Below are 25714 nucleotides of genomic sequence, written 5' to 3' on the forward strand. Positions count from 1 at the left end.
AAAAACAGTAATTCATATCCGTCTGGTATGTTATGGGCCTATGAAGTATCCCATTTTTTTCCCGTCTCTTGTACCGTTTCGTCAATTTCATAACATACGCACGGTCCAACGTCGGTCACATTCCGGATGCCCCACCAGGACTAAAGTATCGGTATCATCGGGGGGTCTTTCTATATGTTTCTCCCATTTCCGTTCGACAACAACCTAACTTCGAGGAGATCAAGCGGGGTAGCGGCTCATGTGGAGATGAGCGAGAAAAGATGAAGAAACATTATCTATACGGTGAAGGATCTAAGCCACCAAACTGTAAGATTTAGCTGTAGGGTATTGGCGCTGGTAAGAATTGCTTGCAAGGGACAGAAATTAGAAGAGAAGCGAAAAAGTAATGTTGTAAAAGGACTGTCGTCGTTCGGTCGCAAAGAAAAAAGAAACTCATGATGATACTTAAGATTCTTCGCATGAGCAAGAATTTTGTTCGAGGACTTAAGCGGATTCAATAAATAGTTACGATAGGTAGCTCCGGAAATGAGAAGTATTTTCGAAAGGCTAGTGTCGGTACCTGCACGCCTGAACTGGAGGGTTTGGACCAAGGCCAGCAGATGTCGCCATCGTACCGCGTCCTTGAAGAACCGTAATTTGGTTCTGCTCCAGCAAACGTTCCGAAAGTGCCATCACTGCTGGACGCCAACAGCAAAAAGTTAAATATCTGGAACACATCACATTTTTCGGGTCGCAAAATGGAGTCCTTGGCGGGGAAAGACAAAATGCGTGATGACAAAGAAAATTATGATTATTATTGAATCATTCTTTCTCCGAGAGTCTCTCCCAGCAGGAGATGGGGAAGTAAATCCTTTCCGGGCAGTTTTTATGTTGATTCGATTCGGCTTTCTCCCTTCTGTATACACTGTGGCCTTCGGTTTGCGGCTGTGGCTGCCCAACTGTTAGGCTTAGCCAACACTTTCCTCCGATCTTGGGGGTGTTTTCCGTCCATTGAGGGTCGATTCAGGCGAAGGGTGTGCTGAGTTTATGTAAATAGAAAAAGGAAAAGATTTACCACACTTATTGGGTCGAGTGATAAAAACACGCCCGAATCGGGCGGTTGGGCTCGTCTTGGTCGCGATAATCGGGGTGATAAGGATACAGGCGACGCAGTGTCTGCAAACCGAGCGCCGTCGAGGGTAACAGTCTTGCGAAGGGCGCCTTGATGTTGAAAAACCCGAACCAAAATCGAAAGACTGAATGCCTGTTTATCCGTGCCGTTGGAGAAAGAAAGAATTTCCTACAAAAGCACGAGGTGATCCACTGAATCTCCGTTTTTATTTCGCAGCACCACGGATTTGGAGCTCTGTTCCGGAGATACATTAAGCATAATTTATCGCTTTATTCAATGGTGCGGGTGGACTGCGATCGCTCGACGGTTGACTTCTCATCGGTGTTTTCGTGGTTTTGGCGAAAAGTTGAGTGATTTCAAAACCCCGTCTTCCCTTTTGCGTACTTGACGCGATTCCTGCCGGCAGTCGTTATTGCCTCTTCTGCCATGGCTTGTTCTCGAGGAAAGACTGTCCTCACGCTGCCGCTGGCGAGGGGGGGAAACAATTTATGTAATAATAAGAGTAATAACTTGCAGAAACTCCGACTCACCGAGATTTATCTGCCGGTTTCACCCATCCTCATTTCATCCAGTGGAAATATGGTTGGAAGCTCTTTATTTCCGCAACAGCAAGGTGCGCGAAAAAACGAATTATGAGTACTTACCGTGTTGTTCGAAGTTTTTGCGAGTGACAACAATTGTTGCGAAAGAATAATGATGCGCTATATTTCAACACATTGATTTTGCGTTGCTGTTTTTGTTTGCTTCCATTTTGGCGCTTTGTGACGCCAGATGTGACGACCGAAGCGGATGGTGGAAAACCAGAAACCCGAGAGATTCCCTCGATTTTCCAGCGCTCAGGGCCACAGCTACGGAGACACCATAGGTGGCTTATTGGATGCTGTTTTTATATTTTGCTGGATGTTTGTTAGCACGATGGAACACATTTATTTTTTCTATAGAAATCACGACTCGTTCGTGGGTAGATTTAGGGTCGGTACGTGATTACATTTCTCAAACGATCGAACGTGAAAAGTCTGCATTCGAATGTTCGGTGAAACCAATACGGTAGACAATGGTTTTCTGACAGCTCTAATTGGGGAGTGTGATTTTTGTCTAATGTGTTTCTGAGCCTAATATGTCTCCTGGAGAATATTTGTCTTGATGGTTAGTTCTAGCATCTTGTGGCAATCCTTGGAATTGGTTGAATTATTCTCTACCATACCAAAATCAACCAATACCAAAATCAAATGGAACGATTTTTTCCAGTTAATTTGTTAATTTACAGTTAAATTCAAAACAACATTTGGATTGAATTGTTAGATTTGCTATCATTTTTGCTTCGTCTACTTATTAACATACTTATTAATAGTATACGGTATATCGACAAAAATAGCAAAAAAATATTCATAATTCACTAGTCTGTACATATAGCTTTGGAATCTATTTCATTGGGTTTGAGATGCGGATTTAATATCCATTTTCCCCAAACAAAGAGAAAGCAATCTCCAAGGGCACGTGATCCTTGCTTACTGCATCCCGTAGCTACGATGTACACGTACATGCTTTGTCGCCATTCTATTGATACCACATTCCCACGATAAAACAACCATTTGTCAGTCCCAACCTGCGGGAGTTACTACACCGGGAGTTACTATGCTTCCGCTGAGCGCAATAAAAGCTAACCCATTCGATCCCCGTTCGACCATCGGCACGCACCTTGGAAGAAATAAAACTCACCACACGCCATTACCGGAACCAACCGTGGTCCGTCGTTACGTTGTGGTCAACACCGCCGTGGACAACTCCGGTCGGTCACGGTGGGAAGATTCGCCTGCCCGGATGCCTGCCGTCGACGACCACAGTCGTTATTGTCGGGACAAATATGTTAATGACTGTCAGTGCGTAAAATTGATTGTCTATAAAAGTCTATTTTAATGAATTTTTACTGTCCGTAACGGTCGACGGGGGAGTAGACACTGCACTTTTGCACCTTGGTAATGGTCGAAGGGCTCTGGTTTTGCCCAGAGCAAGTGGTACCAGGGGCAAGCAAATTGTTGTTTGAGGTTTTACAGATGAAATACTACTTACGAGCGAGGCATCAAGAGATTCGGTGACTATCTTCCGGGTCGATCCGGAAGGTGTAATGCATTAAATTTTATGTGTGACTATTAATCTGACCACTTTGTCTCTGCTTCTCAGGTCGATTGTGCTTACAGCTTGAAAAGGGTTTGCGGGTGGATTGTTTTTTCGTTTCGCCTAGTGGATAGGTAATTGAATTTGTGATTGCGTACGGGCGCGGGCCCATGCAACATGTTGCCACTCGTGATCGTGATGTAAAATGCAAATTCGCTCAATTTCGATGGCGTGCAATTAAATCGGCGAACCACTCGAAATAAATCGGTTTCTGGTTTCGTAGGGCTGGGCCGGTTCGCCACCCTTCGGATGCTGTTGCTTTCTTGCTTGTTGTCTTCTGCTGGCATGGAGGGCTTTTGGCGCAACCAACCGAGCTCGAGGTGCTGGCGATGAGGAGACGTTACAAATGATGTGTAATAAGAACAAGCCCATGTGTAAATGGAATCAATTCCGGGCCGTATATTGCATTTCGCGCACATGGATCGATAGTGAATCGTGCTCCTTTGGCGCTTTCCCACACGCCACGATTGGAGGAAATGGTATCCATTTGTTGTGCGTACATGTGGTGTTCCGTTGCTGCTGGCGAAAGAGTATGGTGCTGAAGCAATGAGGCGCTGTGATTGTGGGAGCATCCTTCGCCGGTGGCAGTTTCCATTATGGTAAGCTCGAAGGTCGGAAGGAAAATGTAATCAGGGGAAAGCCATGCTTTCATCGTACCACCTTCAAGAAGGACTGCGGAGGCGCTACATTGTCTGCAATCCGTCACCTACACATTGTTTGTTTTTTCTCGCTCGAAGCTATGCCGATACAGCTGAAGGTTACACTTTAGGACCATGGAGAAAAAAGGCAGATAGTCCCTTCTGTTGTCCATATTAGATGTTATAAATATAAAATGTAAATAGTGATTTCAATAAATAAAACCCTATTTACATATCCCGGCCTGCGTCACAGGGAGGGAATCGCCGAGTGGATAGTGTTAACATGATGGAACTCCCGCTGCTCCGTATCGGAGAATTTTCACTCGCATTCAAATGAGACACCATAAATCTTGCCGGTTTCAACACGTCCACCCTGCTGCACGGCCGGGGAAGTAAAAGCCCGGTTCGATCGTGCCCCGAACCGGCCATGTTCTAGTTCTACTGCTGCCGGGAACAAGTCACAAGGTTCGAGGGCGATCTAAGGAATGAATAGAATCCTTCACTTCTGAGCTCGACGAAACGACCAATTTCCGACCAGCGGAGGGTGAGTAGCAATTGGTACCGAACAAGCACGGTACTGGAAGTATATGGGGGCAACCTTGTGTCTTTTGCTGCAGCGAATTGTCCGTACGTGTGGAATGGTTCTTTTTTCTCCACGGTGTATGAAATTTGCTGCGGTACTCTTGGGCATTGAATGTCGCTGGCTAACGAAAACGAAGGGTTGCGAAGGGTGGCTTAAATCGACAACGAGGTTGGATCTAGCGGCCACACATATACGTCAGGTAGTCCCACAGGGGGAGATGAAGACGGTTTCCGCGCGTGAAGCCCATCCACATTTCACGTTACGACACCGACGGGCTAGATCCAAGAACTCCAAGCGGCGACAAGCTCGTTTAGGCAACGGATCTTGGCTCGATCCGGCGGATCTGGTGCTTTCGCTTTCACTGACGGAAAAGATATTGGAATCAACTTCTAGCTGTACCTTTGATTTATAGCCGGAAATTGATTTGATTTGCTCCTTCCGTGCGGTTCCTTCTTTGCTGTTGTGGCTTAGGCCAGGCTTTCCCGGTTGTCGATTCCGGGGAAAGTTTCACAGCGAAGGACTTATGTGCCAAAGTCGTCGATTCGTTTTTTTCACCCTCGCTCCTATCTGGCTCCATCCTTGGTTACCGTAATTTGTCGAATTTATGTGCGAGGTAGGCAGTGGAACAACGGGGGAAGCGAAACAAATTGTTGTACCTGTTTGAATGCGAGGCTGGTTAGTGGATTCTGCGCCGGCACAGCGGTAGCTCGGTGGATTTGTATAGAATTTCTACCAAACCCGTCGGCAAATAAAGCCAGAATCTTGAGACGTCAGGCAGCGTAGCCAGAGTTCGGTGCGAGAAGCGCTTAGCGTAAGTGAAATCTATGTTCGTCCATTTGGGCTTTGCGCAAAGGTGTGAATATTTGTATGCATAGAATTTCCTTTTTTCTCCACTTCGAGCAACACTTTTCCTACAATATATCACCATTATGTATGAAAATTTAATGCCAAGTAGTGTGCTGGGATGATTGTATTGCATTGTTTGATGATGTTTCATAGGAATGGAAGAAAAATCTTAGGAAATAAATAACAAAATGTACGAAAGGAAGGATACAGGAAGGATAAAGGAAGGATGCAGTGTGGACTTTTTATGGTGCCATAGTCAAGTATGAATTGTAATTCCCAAATCTCATGTATTCGCCGAAGGTACTCTGTCAAAGTACGTTAAGATTTATTGTGGAACGTGTAAAGAACTTTATGTGTACGTTTTGTTTTAAACCACGCTGCACTCTAGTTGTGTAATAAGTATGTTGTATACCGGTGTTCATTGAATATTAAAAAGTTAATAATTATGTTTGGGCAATGATCTATTCAATGAATTGCAATTATGTTCTCTAGTGGTATGCTTTAAAACAAAATGCAGTTCGATAAATATTTTCAGAGCTTTCAAACTTTTGTGTGCCTTACGAATCTTTTGGAGGGTTCAATCTTACCAGGCGAGATAACTTTCGTTCTGATTGATTTATGAATCTTTCATGAATTTTCATGATCCTTTGATGTGTGAGGATCCAGCAACAAGAAAAGCATTAAAAAGGAGATTTTTCTCTAGCATTCTTCGTGACTCTTTGGGCTTAATTAATCTTTTGTTCAACGATTCATCAAACGTTACAGTTCATTAAACTTACAATCAATGCAAAAAAAATGATTAAGATTCATGCCAAATCTGTATTAAACAATTCTAATTACATTACTTATTTTATGAATCTATTGATAAAATCACATATTCATATTCCAGTTCTGATTTGATATTTTGGGATATTTAAAAAAAATACCATTCCACCGTAGCGAAATAACTTTTGTTCTCAGATCTAGTATGTTTTTTTAAAGAAAAACAAATAGAAATATATCATAAAAGTAAACAATGAAAAGTATGGTCATTGTAAATGAATGAATGTTTATGAATTTTTAATCAAAACCTGCGGTTAGCCTACCAGCAAACAGAAAATGAACTTTAAATTTGGCTGCTCTTGCATCAAAAGCCAAAATTAACCTCCCACCAATGTGGATCCCATCAACATTCCTTGGAATAGGCTGTAATTAACGATCGCGTAATAAAATACAGTCATCATCAAAAGCAACAAATACAGGCGTAATTGAAATTGATACGAAATCATTTGGAATGATTTATTCTTTCAATAATCCATCCCTAACAGCGGTGGCGTTGCGTTTTTTGTGTTTGTTTTGTTTCTTCACTTTCATAAGGCTAGCAAATTGTGGAAAAAAATCAACACCGCGTTCCTTGCCCCGCTCTCCGCAAGGGTTGCCACAGAACGGAAATGAAACCCAAACATTTTGGTATTACCTTTCAGCGTCCTGTCGTGTCGGCTTCCTTCTCATCCCTCTTTGCTGGTGCGTCTCTGGTCATTCGGGAAAGGGTTTGAGTATTTGTGTATTGTTTGCAATGATTACGGCTTAATAAATTTCACCTCATCGAGGGGTTGGGTTTGCTGGTACGAGCCTCGTTTGGGGCACTGAGGGATGGCGAGCTGGAGTGCTTGCTGGACGCATCCAAACGTGTTTAAGGTTAATATGACCGTAAATCATGAATATGAATAACTAGCTTGACGCCCCGGCGTTGCTCGGTGACGAAGGGATTGTGAAAAGTATTATGGTTTTGACTAATACTTGAAAGATATGTTTGAATTTAATAGTTACAATAACGACATATTTAAAATGTTTGATATTTCATCAATTTCCACTTGATGTATAAACCTTAGGGTAGCTATGTTGGATACACCTTGACATTTGTTTACATGCTTGTTTTGTCTGTGTTAGTAAAACTGAGTTTCAATTGTAAAATTTAGATGATTTTATTACAAAATTGTGATCAAACAAACCTTCAACAACATCTGCAGTACTTAAACTTAATGTGTGAAAAGTTTCAGAAGCGACGGGTCAATATTGGTTGAGTTTTTAGTGTACATAGTACTCCATACATAAAAAAAAGCTAAAATATGTAGTAGATATGAGGTGGAGAAGCAATGGAGCAAACTTTTGCTTACTAGGGCTGGTCGAAAGGACCCGAAAGCCAGTCATTTTTGCCAACGGCGGTAGAGTTGGTAGGCATGGAGATCGAACGTGTGGAAGAGTTTGGATAGGAAACTGTAGTATGAAATATTTTGCGATGGACAGAATACTAACAAATAAAGCAATGGAAATCTTTATTAAAATAGAGACAGCATTGAGTAAGCTTACCATAGCAAAAAGGATTGAAATCAATTATATAAATTTAACCAAATCGAAAAAAAATATAAATGATAATTTCAAAAACACTTTCGCAAAAGGTGCCTCAATGGCATATTGGGAAAATGCTGTAGGAATTACATTGACAATGAATCTAGGTTTACATTACGTCAGCATAAAATACAGTGAATTACGGAATTTTAGACAGCACGTGTGTTGCTCGCGACAAAAGTGCAACAGTCAATGTTCGGCTCCATAAATTGGGGTTGATTTGAAGTGGATGCATGTGTGTATTTAAACAAAACGCACTGACGCAAACACTTGTCGATAGGACATCGAACGAACTTCCCCTGCTCTGCATGGACCATGCAGGGTATTAATCGTCGTATCATTACCGTTGCGTGCGTTGGGCAAACATCCATCCTTTGCTTGCAGCTCTTCCGGGGCAGTGTCCGCCATGGGGAAAAGCGGATGTGTATGGCCACCAGCAGTGTCATCGTGCAAAATTCAATTTAATGAAAACGTGGAATCTACCCAAAAGCAGATCCCCTATTCTAAGCCTACGTTTCGCAGGGGATGTCAGAAACGAAGGGGTAACGTAGGGAAGTTCAAAATTTTCCTCGAGGGTCCTAGGGGCCGAGATTCTTTCGGTGGACGGCTACGACGCGGCCTGTTTATCTGCCCTCGTATGCTGGTACCGTATGAATTATGTAACGAAAACAATAGAATTTGAAATTTATGCATATTTTGCCACCATCCGAACGCGTTCTCCCTGCCGAAAAATGGGTGACAAACATGAAAGGCGTCGCAGCAAAGTGCGGAAAAGTGCGAACTAAGCCGAGGAATTTCCGTTGACAACGGTTACAATATGGAAATGGTCGTAGACGAGAGGATGCACACGCTGAAAACCTCCAACATGTCCTGCCGGCTTTGCAATGTGTGAGGTTTATGGAGCTGAAAGGCTAAAACGAAAAATAGTCCGAACGATTGGCTGAAAGGTTTTACGACGCCAAAGAGGTGTTTTAGAGACAATGGCTGTCGTCACAGTTGTTCAGAGAATCTAACAGTATCAAAGCACGTTATAAGCGCGTATTTTACTTGCACCACGACGGTATCGCTTTCATCGCTTTACTAACACCTTATGGTTGTTCATTTCTTTTCAGATATCCGTCTGTGATGACTACAGCTTACCGATTGACTTTGTAAAGAAACGACCGTCCAGTTTTGATCCTTGCCTCGTTCAACATATACCAAACAATTGGGCCTCACCGAGTCCACAGTCAGATCACGTAAGTATGGGCTTCCGCTATCGGTCCAGCAAGGTTAAGAAACTCCATAGATGTCAGAGGTAAAACAATTGCAAGCGCATTACAAAATGGTGTGAGCTTGCAATCAATGCTAACGTAAAACCAGCAAATGGTAAAGATATCTTGCTGGAATACTGTGAAATGGAGACACCGTTTAATCAGGAACACTCCACTTTCTATCGTTCACCGCACTTTGAAGAAGTTTCAGCTACGATTACTTCGGCGAGGGCGTTGCGAAATCGCCCGTGGTGCAAATAATTACTTTTTAAATGGACAAAAAATTGAACTACCATAATTTAATTGAATTAGAATTTAATTAAAACGCAAATAAATTACTCTCCCAGTCGGGGCCCGGCTGTTGTTGCAGTCGTTGTTATTGTGCCGTCGGTGCCTTCGGTGTTGTTGCCAGGGGTTTCTGGTATGTTCCCACCTGAAGTTACGAAAGCCCACACCGTGCTGAAGGCTAGGTTTATTTGGTTGTGCGTCCAGAACACGTACCGTAGAAGTAGTATTAATGGGGCGCTCTTGAAGCGAGTCTCCCATCAGCTCGAACTCGTCGGGGGAAGCTAGACCATCTAGGGAAGCTGTTTGTCGCTGGGAACTCCACTGGACTCAGCTCAAGGGGTCGAGCGACGCAACGATATCCAGCGGTGATGCTACGCAATATGAGCTCGTAAATAAGTTATGAGAAGACGGTGTGCTGGCTCGGATGGCACAAAATTCAGTTGCTTTTGGAGTTTGATGAATGATTAATGTGAAGTAGTATTCTATCCATATGGAGGCGCCAGGTGTTTTTCGTGGTTCCAAATAACTGTATTCGCGTAGGACTTGTGAGCAGCTTATTTTTTTAAAATTTGCTTGCAGTTTTGTATTAAATGGTGATTATGGTTAGATTTAGGTTGATGTAAATAATAATTTCACGTGTTGTGTTATCAGCATACTTTACTCACGACATAAAATCGAATTTTGTCATATGCAAATTCATTGGAAACATTATTTTTTCGAATGTTTGAAAGCAGTTTTTATTATTTTTATTAAACTTTTGTTCTATGGATGTGTTAACCTCATAGCAATATCAACCAATTCGACGGATCGAAGCTCTTCAAATAAGATGGTTGTATTAAAGGCTGAACCACTCATATTTCGCATTACTCCTGGTATTACTCCTGTACAGGATTAAAGCTGCCCGATACATTCGCTCTTCCGCGATACATCGCCGAAGAAAATTAAAGCTTAATTGGATGTCAGGTAGATTTAGTTGGATTTGCACTGTGGCGAGCATCGGCTCCGTGACAGCGATAAGCAGCGCGATCTAATCGCCTCCGACAGATTCAATTCTTCGTCGTGCACACTCTATTACACCTGATCCCGGTCGAGTGGTGCACGGATGCGTACCGCTGGGGACCGGTGTTGGGCAGGTTTTTCTTTTTTTTTTTTTTACACAAAATTAGCGGTCGGAAAAAGTTTTCCCACTCAAAGCGAAACTCATTAGAGGACGGAGAAGACAATTTTTACCAGTATTAATGCAGACCGGAGAGAAAAGACCACCGTGACCCAACTAATAATAATAAAAATCAATATTCATGGAACTCAGCAAACTCGGAAAACAAAATCGACATCACAACGATGAAGATATTCCCATTGTTAATTTTTAAACCAAATCATTTTACCCCGCATCCAGAATAAATAGGCAAACATATAAAAGGAGCAAACTATGTTTTAAAAACCCATGTTTTGAAGGTCGACAGATTTGGACCAACCGCCTGAGTTTAGTTTTTACATTATTTTTCTACCATAGTATAATTTTGATAACTCCACCATTCTCAAGTCAATGTTGGGGTTAGAGATGGGACTAATCATCATTTTTTTAATTTAAAGCCAGTTTAGTCCTGTGGTAGCTTATGCTGCAAATGGCTTTGGAATACCCAACTTCAACCAGTTCAATTTGAACTCGGGCGGTTCAATTTAGCGTTTCAGTTTCTCTTTGCCATGTGCAGATTCATATATAGCCAACATGTACGTTATTGCTAAATAAAGTAACAGTATTGGCTCTTTGGACGGCGCTTTCTTTTTTCTCCCGTTTAGAACCATCCCACCACTTTTGTACGGCTGTGTTGTCTGGTGCTCCTATATGCTACAAATAACCTGAAATTGTTCGCATAGCATTGCCCGTACTTGTGTTTTGCCTACATTGTTTCCTTGTAGGCAATATCCAGCCGCAGCGAGTTTTCCGGCCGCCGTTAGAGAAACGTGGCGTTCCCGCTACTGGGGCTAAATGACCGGGAAAAACTTGTCCAACTAGCACACGGTACAGGTACCGATTGCTTATGACATCCGCGAGCACGTTCTTGCCACAGGGCGCAAATCGCCGATGCCCGGGAACGGAACGGAACGATTTCCACAACCAATGACGCGGATTTCAGAAGCACAATTTTTCCCATTACAGAGTCGATGGCTTCCTTTTCACCTCCTCCGTAGCAACAGCGGCCGCAGACTTCCTCTCACCAAATCGTCTGCATTCGCTAATGACGATCCATGGAACCTCACTTCGATCAATTTCGAGCGAAATCGAACGACCGACTAGTGACAAAAGAATTTTTCGTTAGAATGATTTTTTTTGCCTCGCAGAGAAGATTCGATTCAATACGCAGCACCGGATGGTGGAAGAGAAAGAAGTCCTTCCTTTTTTGCCATATTGTTATTGGTTTCATCTGATGTTGTTCCTTTGGCTCGGGAACCCCTACCGAACGGCACGATGAATGCACATTGTTACCATTTGCCAAATGGGATGAAGTGGATTCTTTCTCGTCTACTTTACCGGTCTGTTGGTGCAGTCTGGTCGCGTACTGAAGAGAATTGGCTAAGTTTCGAAGGGGAATGAGTTTTGGTATTTCGGTGGCATTTGAGAGAAAATTTGTTAATCGTTCAATATTGAGTTTTAAATATTTTGCACATCGTAGAATCGGGTGTGGCGCAGTTGCCAAGTAATTGGTAAAAAGCCGCGCGCACACGCTATTTATTGGAAGCACATCCAACCAGTGGCGATGGCAATCTTTGGTAATTCCTGCTTCGACTCGAGGGACGCTCTGTTGTCCAGATTACTCTCCTAGTAAGTCCTCTTGCCTCATACCGTAGGGTATTTTTAATCTCTCGTTTATTGTGACACTGTCGGTGAATACTAAATAGAAGGAAATCTCGAGAGCAAGCGATCGGCGGTTTGGCAGTAATGTTCAATAAATATTTCATAATGAGAACTCGAGGTTACATTCCAACCGCGAACGTGGAAAGCCAATTTAAATAACATTTCGTGAGATATTTTCCACAGCGTGGGGTTTCAACAATCCTGTCGACGTCGTGACCGTCTGCTAAATGAACCGAAGACTGTTTAGGTGAAAGCAAAGGCAGCCTCTCGGAAGAGGAGAATTTTAATTAAATATAAAAATATTTTCACCCACACAGGAAAGCCAAAATTCGCTAACGAGCGTTGCCGAAAATCGTTCACTCTGGTGCGTTGGGGAATGGATGAAAATCGGTTTTGAGCACAAAATAATGAACCGAAATCGTCTATTGCAAAGTTGTTACCGTAAGGGATCAAGTCGATACTTGGGTTTCAATTTAAATTTATGTAAATTATATTACATTTTTTCGAACATTCCTCTTTCCCTCCTTTCGACACGCATCCCCCGGGGTTGGAAGTTGTGTGTTGGCGCTCGGTGATAAAATCGGGAAAGTTTTGCAAAATATTTGAGCTCTGCGTCGAGCGATTGAAAACGTGTGAGAGATGTCATCCAGCATCGAACGCGGGCAGCACATCCTTTTGCGATCGGTGTCTAAATATTCATGAGCCTAATCGAATTAACCCGCGATGGAAAGAAATTTATTCAATTTCGCCTAGCACTGAGTTTCGCCGTGGACCAGCCAGCTCACGGTGACATTGTCAAGTGGGGGTTTAAAGTTTCGGTCTTCCGCACGCGAAATCGTTGTTATCAGCCTTTCGCTATAGTGGAGCCCCGCCGCCGCAGTTCTTTTTTATATTTGCAGATTGCATGTTTCTGTTTACACCATAAATTAAAATTGTCATAAATTATCCAGCGTCACTTCGAGTGTCGCGACGATGCCGGAATGGTTCTCACCGGAAGGATCAAGATGTCGCGTTCCGTACGCTTGGCGTGCTGTCAAGTCGAGTGGACAGAGGGTGGAGTAGGAAAAATACGGCTCTACCGGTTAGGAACCGTTGTTTGTTTATTTTTTAAAATATATTCTGAAAGTACACCGTTTTCCGGCCGGCCGAAATTGTGGCGAAGGATCTGCACCATTGACAATACACGGTGTGCAATACACACGGCGGTGACACGATGCGGTGTGGATCGCGTGAATGAAGCCCCAGTGGATTCATCAATTCTCACACGTGGGACTTGGTTGCGATGTTCATGGGACGCAGAAACCCTTAGGCATGTTCCGTCTGTTTCTAGCTTCCCTCCCGGCTTGCCCTCCTTCTACTTCTACTTTGGAGGAAGGCTGGCTGTTACGGTTTTTGGGGAACACACAGAAGATCAGCGTTTGGTCATGCAAGAGAGACACCTCGAGTTAAACGATTCCCTGAGGGCGATAATGTTCTGAACGCGTGAGGTGAGGAGATAATCGATTTTTGAAATGTTTATGGTCGGTTGCGTTGGGATTCGATAGAAGTGCCGTTACATTCGTACTGGCTTTTGTAGGATGAAAGATTATCGATAGTTTATGATCTGATGGTTTCGGATGGAACTTGAAAAAAAAGGTATATTTATTTTGCTAGAAACCAGAGAAAAACTGGAAATCTAAAGTCGGTTCTTACTCATATGAAAAAATGTTTGGGTTCTTAAACTAAAGAAACAATGTTTTTTCAGATATATTAGCATAAAACAAAACAGTTTGATAGTTGAATTTTCACTTATGTGAACTGCTAAGATTTATAGAAACTTTTAAATAAGATAATTTCTTTTGTTCAACTAAGCGAAAATGTCTTGGATCAATTTGATCTCTTAAAATGATTAAAAGTGGTTCAAAATTTCGCTAGTTTTTGAATATCAATTTGAAATCCAACAACATGTTAAATTTGTATTTTTATTGTTTTAAACAAATTCAAATATTTAACTAACTAAGGTTAATCAATCCCTTTTTCTAGGTTTCATTTCTTGAACCATTAATACTGCAACAACCCTTGTCAGCGGTTCCGACCATCAACAGTAACATACCGGGTATCGGACCGACATTATCTGGTATCCCGGCAACAGTTGGTACGATCAGTGGACATCCACCGACGCTTCCTCCACTTCCAACGACATCCGGTCCTGCGAACTGTGCTCCACAATCTGTTGACGCAGCGACAGCGGCCGCGGCAAACACCGTTGCCATCAAGACCGTAGAAGAAATCTTTGATACGCATCGCAGTTACAAGGCGACCGGACGCCACCGGACACGAAGCCGTGCCCGAAGGCCGGACAGCTGTTCGGAAGTCAAATACATTAATCAAAATTTTAGCTCAGGTAAGTATGGAAAAGAAGGAGTTTCAATCGGGGAGAAGTTCTAACAGAAGAGCTGCTAACCTTGTGTACTGTGCAGGATCATCGGCACCGATCACCTCAGAGGAAGAGGACAACGACGAAGAAGAGGACGAATTAAGCAAGATACCGGAGCTCAACTCCCCCGATAGTATTTCGGACGACTTGGTACAGCCTTTGCCGTTGCGCCAAAGTCCAATCAAAACAACCGGTCCGAACAACTCGATTCGAAATCCTTCTCCCTATTACTATTCTGATCTGTTGAAGAATAAACAACAACAGCAACTCGACCAGGACCAGGGCACTGATCAGCAGCCCCGTCAGGAGCCAGCAGAAGAGGAAGCCGATTCGAACAGGCAGACATCTGGCACTTCAGCTGCAGGAAATATTCGCCAAGCGCGAGAGGCTGGCGTTCGATACAAGAAGAGCAGTAGCCTAGACACGCCGGGCGCAGAGAAGGAAGTGTGCCTGCCAAAGCGGTACTCGATCACTGAAGAGGGCGTGCGAATAATTCGTTGCGATTCGCCCTCGACGACTACCTCGGACGATTCGGACTGCTCCGAATGTCGCAAGCGGCGCGCCTGGCACGCGCAAGCACTGGCCATTGCTAGAGCCAGCTGTAACATTGGACCCCTGCTCGATGCTAGTTCGATGCCACCGCACCGTTTGCTTGGTCCGGCGGCAGTCTGTGCCTGTGTGACGCCTGCCTACGGCGAGGATAACGATGAACTCTTCCGTCCGCGGAGCATCTTCTATGTGCACCAGCCGGGCGCCACAGACTGCGCTGACTGTTTACTGAGCGACCCATCCGTGCTACCGCCAGCAGAGGCGGGCACCGCCGACGACATGGCTAACGTGCGCACCCGTCAGATATACGAGACGGCGTTCGACTCGAAGATCACCCGCTCGGACGACGATCTGGACGAAGTGGACCGGATCACCAACCAGAGCGTGCTGCTGCAGCTGACCAAGAGCAATAGTAGCAGCGCCAGCAATATGGTATCGGCCAGCCAGAGTCGCAACAAGCGGCTCGATTCGAAGCGGACCAAGTCCGCAGCCAGCAAGACGCCTTCCAGCAACCCAGCTGTTTCCGCAGTCAACACTGAAGCGACGGGCGCCAGCGTAGAAGCCGGCAGTCAGGCCGAGCAGCTGTCACAGGACCTGCAGGAAAAGCTGCAGATTGACAAACAAATGGACAATATCGCCAACGCTAACTCCACGTCTTCCTCTCAGCTTCCTTTGCGCGGATACACACCGTCCCCTCCGTCGACCGCACCGCTACCGATGAAGTTCCCGGGCAAGCACGATCGGTTCTTCATCAACAGCATTAAGAGTGCCCCAAATCTTCCCGCTTCCAACGTCGGTGCACAGCATCCACGACTGAAGGACCTCCGGCTAGACATACAGCACGTGCGCAACAACGACGTTCCTTCCGGGAGCTGTGATGGCAGCATGAACGACGGCCCGTTCGCCCACAACTCGAAAGTCGGCGAACGGCCCCGATCGACGCTGTGTTTGGAGCCGGAGCGGGTTCTCGAGCTGAAGCGTGGCCATCGGTCCGCCCATCACCACCACGGAAAACAGCAGCAACAGCGTGGCCGTAATTTTTCCTCCACTGAGAGCATGGCGACATCAAGCAGCGGTGGCAGTATGGAGTCGCTAAAATCCAGCACCAGCGAGGGTAACCGGAGTACCTCGAGCTCCGACTCGCGCCACTCGTCTTCGCTCAGCTCGCACAGCTCCGACTCGGGGCCATCGATGGCGTATCCGCTGCGAGTACCGGTGGTGGTGCACAACAAGCTCAACATTCTCAGTCCTATATCGGACAAGTCGTCACAGGAGCCCGGTTCCGAGACATCAGATATTAACAATCGCAACAACAACTCCCAGAAACAGTCTCCCGTAGACGGGATGGCTACGGCGACCGGCGTTGCCGCCGGAACCGGTACCCTTACTTCCACCAAGAAGGATGTTGATGAATGTACCAGCGGAGCGGGGCTCATTGGTACCGAGGCTGTGAAGACGAGCGTTACAAAGAGACGTTCTGCGCCGAACAAAGCGTTGTTGGTGATAACCGGTAAGTCCAGATTAAGGCACCATCAACGTTTGAAAAGATGTAACGTTACAAGATATCGTATTTTTAGGACCTGAAATCCAAGGATCGGACAGCGGAATCTCACTCCACTCGCGCGAAGACCTCAAATCGCGTACGAACTTCCTCAACCTTGGCATTCAGCGAGCCTCGATGGGACTGGAGAAGCAGAACGATCATGGCAAGGTGGCCGCTCTTCCGCAGGACCTTCACGATCTTCCATTCGACATGCCAAAGCTACGCAGAAGACGTGCCCATTTGCAGCAGGTATGATATTTTAACCAGTTCAGTCCATGAACCCTCAAAAGTTGGCAGATTTTATGCATTCGTTTGCCATGGTTTCCTTCCTTTTCACCCTACAGGAACCCTGCACGTCGGGCAGTGTCACGTCGGTGGACGTAGGTGATTTACCCTTTGACATGCCGAAACTACGGCGTCGTTTGCGATTGTCGCAGAATCAGCAGCAGCAGCAGCATCAACTGCAACAGCAACAACAGCAGCAGCTGCTGCAGCAATCCATTCCAACCGTACCGTCTACCTCGGCGGCCATGCTCCTGCAGACGAGCACGGAATCTAGTGGCCTATCGCAGGCCTCATCCAGCTTGTCGATGCGAGACTCCGATAACAAGCTGGCCATGGGTGGAGGTAAGCATTGCTGGTGTCTACCGTCAAGCGTCTGCAAATAGATTGGCATTCCCTTTCTACCCGTTACAATCAGATTGTGTGTGTGTGTGTATGGGTGTGTGGTTTGGATGTGATATTTCAATCACCCAACACGGGAAACCCAACCCCATCCAAACCACGTGCACATGGTGTACATTCATTTTAATAATTAATTTCCAGTTGTGGCATATCGAGTAACATCGATTTCATCTTGTAGCACTTGGTGTTTTGGTTACGAATTGTAGGCGTCTGTCTAATGGGGAGTTCCTCCGTCGGGAGAACTCTTTGCTGGGAGCTGAGCTGATGTCGTATCGTTGTAATGACCATTTCATTGCGTCTAGATAAATGGATGAAGTATGTTTGTTCGAGGGAGACATCATCATCGATGCACGCGGGATGAAAAGAAACACTTCCAACGCTATGCGCTACCTTCAATAGAGGGTGTCCATGCATCATTAGGATGCTAACTGATTTATGACGGTAAAGGACGCACCTGTCACTCGGACGCAGGAACCGTCGAAAGGAACGGAGGGCGATCGCAAGTATTCAGTGGTCAAGCATGGGTTTGCATACAAAGACATGATAGCATTGCATTAAGATAGTTACACTGCGGTTTAAGCTATATCACTCTAGAAATTGTTTTACGTTTATCCTAGCTATGTGCGTCCGGAATGGCAGGGCATCCTAGCTAGGAATGCTTTTATTTTGAATCCATTTACCATATATTGCCTAGCAAAATGTAAACCGACTGAAGTACCTAAACCTAACTTTTTTAAGTAAAATCAGGTTGCTATATGGTTTTGTTGCTTTTGGATTCATTAAAAAATATCATTTTTTTTTTCATCATATCATAGGTTAAATTTATTATTAGCTGAATCAATTCCATAGTATAAGTTGCCCCCGGGTAATCTGGTTTGCTGTGTCGATGTTTTCTTATCTTTATAAAGACGTGATTTTAAAAATATTATAGAATCAATATGGCACTTAAGGCTCAGAACTTGAACATCGCGTAGTGGTCGGAACTATGTTGAACTCTTTGATCGGAACAAATATAGTTATTCTTTTTTTTTTGTCAGCCTAATGTGCCTCAATTGTATCAACAATGTATTGTATCAACTCCGTTTTTACTTATTTATGTATCTACATTTCTATTTGCTATTTTGCTAAGTAATCAAAATACGAAATCACTATAAAGTGGTCCATTCATAAAACCAAAGTGGCATGGTGAAGCATTCTGTTATCAACCAAAGACAAGCAGCAACATAATTAAAAACCACAATAGGATACAGTTGTTTTCGTTGAATTGAGTTGTTCAGAATGGGATTTTTCGACGCCATCCTCGTAAAATCTACACGCAACTCATAGGCACACCAAACAAAAGACCGATTGCACAAACGAACGAGACATTTAATTTCCATCTGAACTTAGGACTTCCTGTTCAATCGTTACCTTTGGCTACATAAGCTCACACATTCAGGCTCTCGGTTGGGTACGCAGTATTTGTAAATTATGCATCGAACTGCGTGTATTGTGGACTTACTGAACAGCCCAGCATCGCTCCTACCGAGTGTTCAGTGACGTTCCCTATTCCGTCGGAGTAGGGAATCGTTTCGCCTACGTGCCTGTTTGAAGTTTTCCTGCATCAACAGTAGGGGACTAGCAGGCTTTTCCTATGTCCGACGCGAAAGAGATGTGACAGTTTCGCCCTCCAAAAATTGACCAATACCCAATCGGTGTGTGTGTGCGGTGCGGGATGTCGCCAACGTTGTCGTTGGGGTACATTGTGATAAACAATCGTTTAGCACATTGTTTGCAGACATGTTTCGCTGACCCTTCGTATATCGGGAAATCGTTGCGCGGGAAAGGCGTACCCCACATGAAGTTTCCCAATTCCTCGGTAGTAGCTGCACAAGTTTTGTGGTTTCGTTCCCCCCATTCGTACAACCGTGTGCAGTTGGCAGGACTCTTTACCCAAGTGAAGGGATATGAGACCGAAGGAGGATGAGTTACGGTACAGCATGTTGTGAGTGAAAAATGTTGTAAACATTATCGCTCTTCTCTATCTCGATGGTGTGTTGCCGACCCCAACCAAAGTTCTTAGACGCGGCTGGACATGGAACAAGTTGACGTGATGTATTTAGCATTGGTATTTTTTTATTCTATTTCCCTCATGCTCTATCCAACTTGTTCGTTTCTGTTTTGTTATTTCCCTTCAACCAAGCCGTGACTCAAGTGGCGCGCTGGCGGTAGAAAGCCAGCCCACCGCGTGTGTGTAACATGTGTCGCAGCATCCGCACAGGTCACAGGATCGTTCGGGTGTCCGTCCATGCCGTAAACCGCGACCACGAGCGCCCACAACGAGTCTCCACGTAATTACTGCTTCACCGAGCAAGCAATTGTTAATGTTTAATGTATGCCCGCGCTGCTACCGCCTTGCAGTGCCGAACGGGAGAGTGTGATGTGAGAAATTTAAATCATAGAATCGACCAACCGTCAGCCGCACATGTGTGGGGAATAAATAATGAATTAATCAGTTAGAAAGTAATTGGCGTCCGAGAGCAGGGGCACCGCGCACGGTCATGTTCGGAGAGGGCGGATAATCGTGAAACCCCGATTGCCGCATTCCAAGCACGTTCGTGGAAATTTTTGTCTAGCTACGATGCGACCATTACGACAACGCCGACGACTCTCTTTGCTGCCGCTACTCACACTCCACAATAAACATGTTCAGGACGATGGCTGACGAAAGACGTGCATTGCAACCGATGATGTCAAACAATAACAATCAGCATTACCGCCGATAATCGCGATGGGGTTGGTTAAGGGTGGCAGGACTGTGCATTAGGTAGGATAGGGCAGTTGTATGTCGTGCGGGTTGCGGGGTCGTTTTCACTCAGCGAGGAAACATCTAATGACAACTCTACACAATTGCACGGATTATGCTAACCGAACCATGAACAAGACAATAGAGCCTCGTTGTGGTGCAATGCAATTAGCGATCGCACGAGCATGAGTCGACCATTAAAAGTGTTTTATCATTGTTTCATGAAAATACAATGATACTATGTCCGACTGGGGTTGGTTAAAGTTTGAAAATAGATAAGGAAAGAAAACAAATATTAGAAAGCTCAATTATTCTGAAATTATGTCCTTTCAAAATCAAAATGGAATAAATAATGCAAAAGATACTGGAAGGCCTAAAACGAATCTATCATCTTCGCGACTTACTAGAGTGGTTCGACTTCTGATTAAAAACTATAGCACAAAAACTGACAGCGTCGGATCATATTTTCGATCTTCTAAAGACAAAACTGAAACATACTAGGTATCGCGGATGTCCGATGTATTCTTATACACTTATTATATCGAGCCGTAGTGGAGATAATACAGTTCATCAGTGGCGTCTGGTGACAAAATGAGATGGTTGTGCACCTTTAAAAAAAGTAATACCTACTTAGGTAAACCAGCGTGATTTATTAGAACCAGAACGACATGACACACTACGACAAAGTTGGTCAGGATGTTAAGTGGAAGAATAGTTTGAGGAACCGTGAATGGTCTATTTAGTTCTGCTATGTTTGATTGCTACTTTTGAATCTTCCTGAAAAACGAATTTAACAGCTTATACACAAATTGACCGGTAATTTCACGCTAAATTGACCAATTGCATGAAAAATCTTTCGAATGGAAGTGTGTGCACCCGCAATATTACCCAGTCCAGCGTGCCTGGTTAAACATTTTTTAATTAGCTTTAAATTGTTGGCTGTATTTGCGTGTTTGTTTCCTCGATTTTATTCCATAGTTTTATTTTCTTCCAAATTCACTTCACGAACGTCAATATCTACTCGATAAATATATTCGCGGTTAGTCAATGTCTGTGAATCAAATTCTTATTTGGCAAGTCAAACTCACCTCAGGTCCAACCTGGGTACAATGTAATGTGCACAGGAAAGCCACCTATACATCGACAATTTCACATGGACGCATTCAACACATGCACGAGAGAACTAATGTGTACATATACGATTGGCTAGTGCACTGGCAGAAGTGCCCACCCGTAAACAAAACTGATCGACTTTCCAACTGGATTTTGACTCTTGCTATTAAGAAAACTAGCGCTTCTTCACCGTTCGTAATGAGAATGGTATTATGAGACTGTGGTTAAGAGAACTTAATTTTTCTTATTTGATTAAAGATGCTCGTTTGTAGCAGCGGTGCACCAGCAGAAGTGCCCAGCGCAACGTTGTAAAGCGTTAAATAGATTTTGAACGCAACTATTGCGGGTGGAATTTACAATACCATAACTAAACAAATAGTTTTGTGATTCTTTCTATAAATTCATGACTGTGCAGTGCACAGGTTGCTCAGGTGGACGAAACGCCACTGCAGTTCATATATTGACATATTAATTATTATTACGGGGTTTCCGCGACAGCCGAGCGGTAGCGCCGGTTAGAAAATCGCCCCATGAGCACCGGGGCTCACCACCTCGACGGCGTGGGTTCGAATCCCAAACGAGACCGTACTCTCCCCTATATGAGAGGACTGACTATCCACGTACACATAGGGTAAAAGTCTCGTAAGCCCTTAATGGGTAGAGAATGAGAATTTATTGTACACCGTGTTTTCGCCTCTAAAGCTACGATACCAATTTTCTTTTCGGGTCTAATACTACGAAATTCAAAACATATTCACGATTCTAAACATACAAAGTTTATTGTTTTATAAACCATGTGTTTTCTTTATATGATTACAACAGGTCTATTTAAACAAAGCCTTACCCTAAATCTGAACGAATGTGGCAGCAGACCGCCGAAAAAGTTCGGCACGCTCGACCTCGGGCTGAATCTGGGATCGAACCGCCCGCACGTGGACGTTATCGACGCTTCCATCCCTCTCGATCGTCAGGGGTAAGTAGTGGACAAGTGTCATTCATGAGTTGATGTATTCGATTTATGATCGCTGGCTCACCACTGAACACCTGCATCCCTTTCTCCACCCATCAGCTGGTACCATGGTTCCATCAGCCGTATCGATGCCGAAAAGATACTGCGTCCGCTGTCGGAGGGCAGCTTCCTGGTGCGAAACAGTGAATCCACACGACAAGACTATTCGCTGACCTTAAAGTAAGTAGATGGGCGCAAAGAAGGTGAATGCGGTGCACGTTTTGCCATTTGATGTTAATCACTCACCTTATTTCAGGAGCGCCAAAGGTTTTATGCACATGCGGATCCAACGGGATGCCGACTCGGGACAGTTCATTCTCGGACAGTTCAGCCGCCCGTTCCCAACCATACCGGACATGATACGGCACTTTTGTCTGAACCGCCTGCCCGTACGCGGGGCCGAGCATATGTGTCTTCTCGAGCCTGTCATTGCACAGATTCTATGAGCGGTGGACAACCGCCGAATTAGGAAGCACCACAGGTCCAGGACGTTCTGTCGCTTTTGAAGAGATTTTCGTGGACGGTAAGGAGCACGTTTTAGTCCCGATAGCTTTGTACATGCAACTTGTCGGTCAGTTTCATAGCAAAGTGAAGCAAGTGAAGCAATGCATACATACATTTTTAAACAGCACCTTTAACCGTTTGTCTACATGCTGATAATGCCTTGAGGTCCCGTGCCGTCCGAGCGCAGGATTCACAGTACGTGAAAGGTTCACACTTAATTGTTGATAGCAGCAGGAAAATTAAAGGCCTCAGTTAAGCCAAAAAGCATCATCAGAGTAGAAAGCAGAGCAATTTGATCGAGTAGTAGATGCTGAAACCCGTACGCGTTAGGTTTGCAGGGCATTACCAACAGAAGAATACTTTTGTTTAGCGAACAGATCCTTCAATTTCCTTACCGAATGATTGGTTTGCTGGGTTATCGTTTTGATTTCCATTGGTGACAATAATTGTTTTGTTCTGGAGAACAACGGAACGAGATGAAAGGAACGCATTTGGAGCGTTATCGAGCAGAAGTACGCATAAAGATAGCCCAGGTTAGATGAAAACGAGTTGGACAGAAATGATGAATGATTATGTCGGCTGAAGCATGGAATGTAGGGATGGGCTAAGAAGGAAAAAGGCGAGGAAAAATATATAAAGTGTATGTAAAGTATAAACGATGTAGCGCAGGTCGAAGGTGAAATGTCGTTTCAAATGTTGTGATATACGCGGTGTGGTTTTTATGTTTGATGAAATTCACTGGTTTCTTCCCCATTTCACGTTACATTAATTCTTCATAGGTTCTTTGATACGTCGATAAGTATGTGAATAGGTTGGTCGAAGCTGAATTGCGTTGGATCAATTATGAGGAATCAGGAGGTCGACGCAAATCGATACACTACAATCGGTTTCTAGAAATAGAGAAAGAAAGAAAAAGAGAGAGAGAGCGGATCAGAGAAGAGAAGAATAATGAAAAACGATGAGAGGCTAACTATAAACAATAATATTGTGTGGGATTACCGTGTTAGTAGAACCGAATGCCAAAGTAAAAAAGAACATACTGTGAAGCGCCTAGATTCATGACGAGATGAGCACCGTTTTCTTCCTTGATTCAGTTCCCAAAAGGCTATTTTAGAATCTGATCTCTAATTTGTTGGAAAGTCGATATCAGGTTTATACCGAGTGCAATACTACGCGTTAATAGCTCCTGGAACCGAACTTGAGGAAGCGCTGTAATAGTGTAGCTATAGACGATACATTTCTGTACTAGTGTAGCACTTTTCTAGAAGTGAGACAAGTTTTGGCCCCCAACAAGGTATTCGATTCGATACAGTCAATCTAAAATAAACTATCCCCAAAACGGTGCAATTAGCAGTACAGTGCAGCACCGAGGACTTTATATGTTACTATTCGTTTTTGCTATACTTTGAGGTACAAATCAAGAAAAGCTAGAAAAAGCTGTACTATTTCGACTTAATTTTATAATCTCCATTTATTTTCCTCGCAGTGGAAATTGTTTTCCTGCATTGATTATTCAACACCCTATAATTATCTCTTCTAGGAGGCTGAACGATTTGTATTCCTGCTATATTAATCGTAGTATGACAGCATTGCAGTACATTGTGTTGTTTATTACATGAATGAATCAGTTCAGTGGCGTAGTATAGGGTGAAAACTGTTCATTACACAGAATTCTCTCGGAAACTCTCATACACATATTAACAATCACGTAGTGATGCAAAAGGCTATTATAGACATTGATAAATATATTAAAAAAATATTTAAACATTTAATTTCATTCTTTGAATTTGTTAAAATAATGTTTCCGAAAAGAAATAAAAAGAAAGAACATTTCTGTGAACAATTTTTTGGCAACCAGAAAGTATTCATCCAAGGTACAAGCAGAGCTCACACTGCACATACACGAAATAGCGGCGTTCTGCGCCCTTTTAGTATGAACTATTTTTTCTCTTCTTCTTCTTCTTCTTCTTGGCGTAAGGGCCTTGTTGGTCATGCCTTCACATTAAGGGCTTACGAGATGCTTTACCATTTTGTGTACGTGGATAGTCAGTCCTAAGATGATTAAATACTGAATTAAATGATATTTTGGGTACCAATAACATAAATACAAAGAACAATAGTGGCCAATTTATAAATGTGTCGGTATAACGACATCGGCCACCAAACGGCAAAGAAAACTACTTGTCCGATTTTACTTGCGTGTCCCCTTTCGGGTCTTCGCGCACATTTTGATTTCGCGTAAAACAATCGATTTTGATTTCGTTTTCAATTTACTTACATAGTGAAAGAGTTAACGAAAAGAAATGTATACGTTAAGGGTCAACGTTCGGTTTCGGGAATGCTGAAGGCTTGCGAAAAGACAGCAGACCGTCTCATTTACGAGGGTCCAATTTTACTGTACGTTGAAAGCAACAAACTATCGTACCGGTTAGGATCGAGTTTTACGCCGGAATGTATGCAACCGGATCGCACTTTCGACATACGTCCGCTAGACATTTCCATACGGTAGCGCTCAACGGTTTCGGTGGTTGTATCAATCTCAATGTGCGGAAGCATCCACACACGCTTTTTCCAATACAAAGCATGGGTGGATTGCCCCTCACAAGAAGACGATTTTATGGATTAAGTGTTGTTTGAATTAATCGTTGGTATTTTCGATTTCTCACTGCTGATCTACAAAACACAAAACAATAAGTCCTCATGAAACTAAACTGCTTAACTTCAATAACACTTATACTCCCTTGGACATTTTCATGATTACTAAGGACGTAGGATATTCGCTACATTATACATGGTATAAGTTTTGCCATCGTTTGATCGTGGGTCGTCTTTCGGTGGTTGTATCAATCTCATTGTGCGGAAGCATCCACACACGCTTTTTTCCAATACAAAGCATGGGTGGATTGCCCCTCACAAGAAGACGATTTAATGGATTACGTGTTGTTTGAATTGACCGTTGGTATATTCTATTT

At 43.9% G+C, this 25714-nt stretch overlaps 1 protein-coding gene across 1 annotated transcript; it reads left to right on the plus strand.

Annotated features, from left to right (window-relative positions):
- The first annotated feature begins 260 nt into the window (after positions 1-260).
- On the plus strand, positions 261-24506 carry LOC131264117 (uncharacterized). Its single transcript, XM_058266409.1, has 10 exons — positions 261-306; positions 5654-5707; positions 8834-8979; positions 14162-14522; positions 14599-16614; positions 16682-16896; positions 16992-17274; positions 22052-22202; positions 22299-22418; positions 22495-24506. Exons 1-10 carry the CDS (start codon positions 261-263, stop codon positions 22682-22684), a joined length of 3582 nt encoding a protein of 1193 aa, XP_058122392.1. The 3' UTR covers positions 22685-24506.
- Positions 24507-25714: the final 1208 nt, after the last annotated feature.

Source organism: Anopheles coustani, chromosome 3 (genome assembly GCF_943734705.1).
Source record: "Anopheles coustani chromosome 3, idAnoCousDA_361_x.2, whole genome shotgun sequence".
NCBI classification, from domain to species: domain Eukaryota; kingdom Metazoa; phylum Arthropoda; class Insecta; order Diptera; family Culicidae; genus Anopheles; species Anopheles coustani.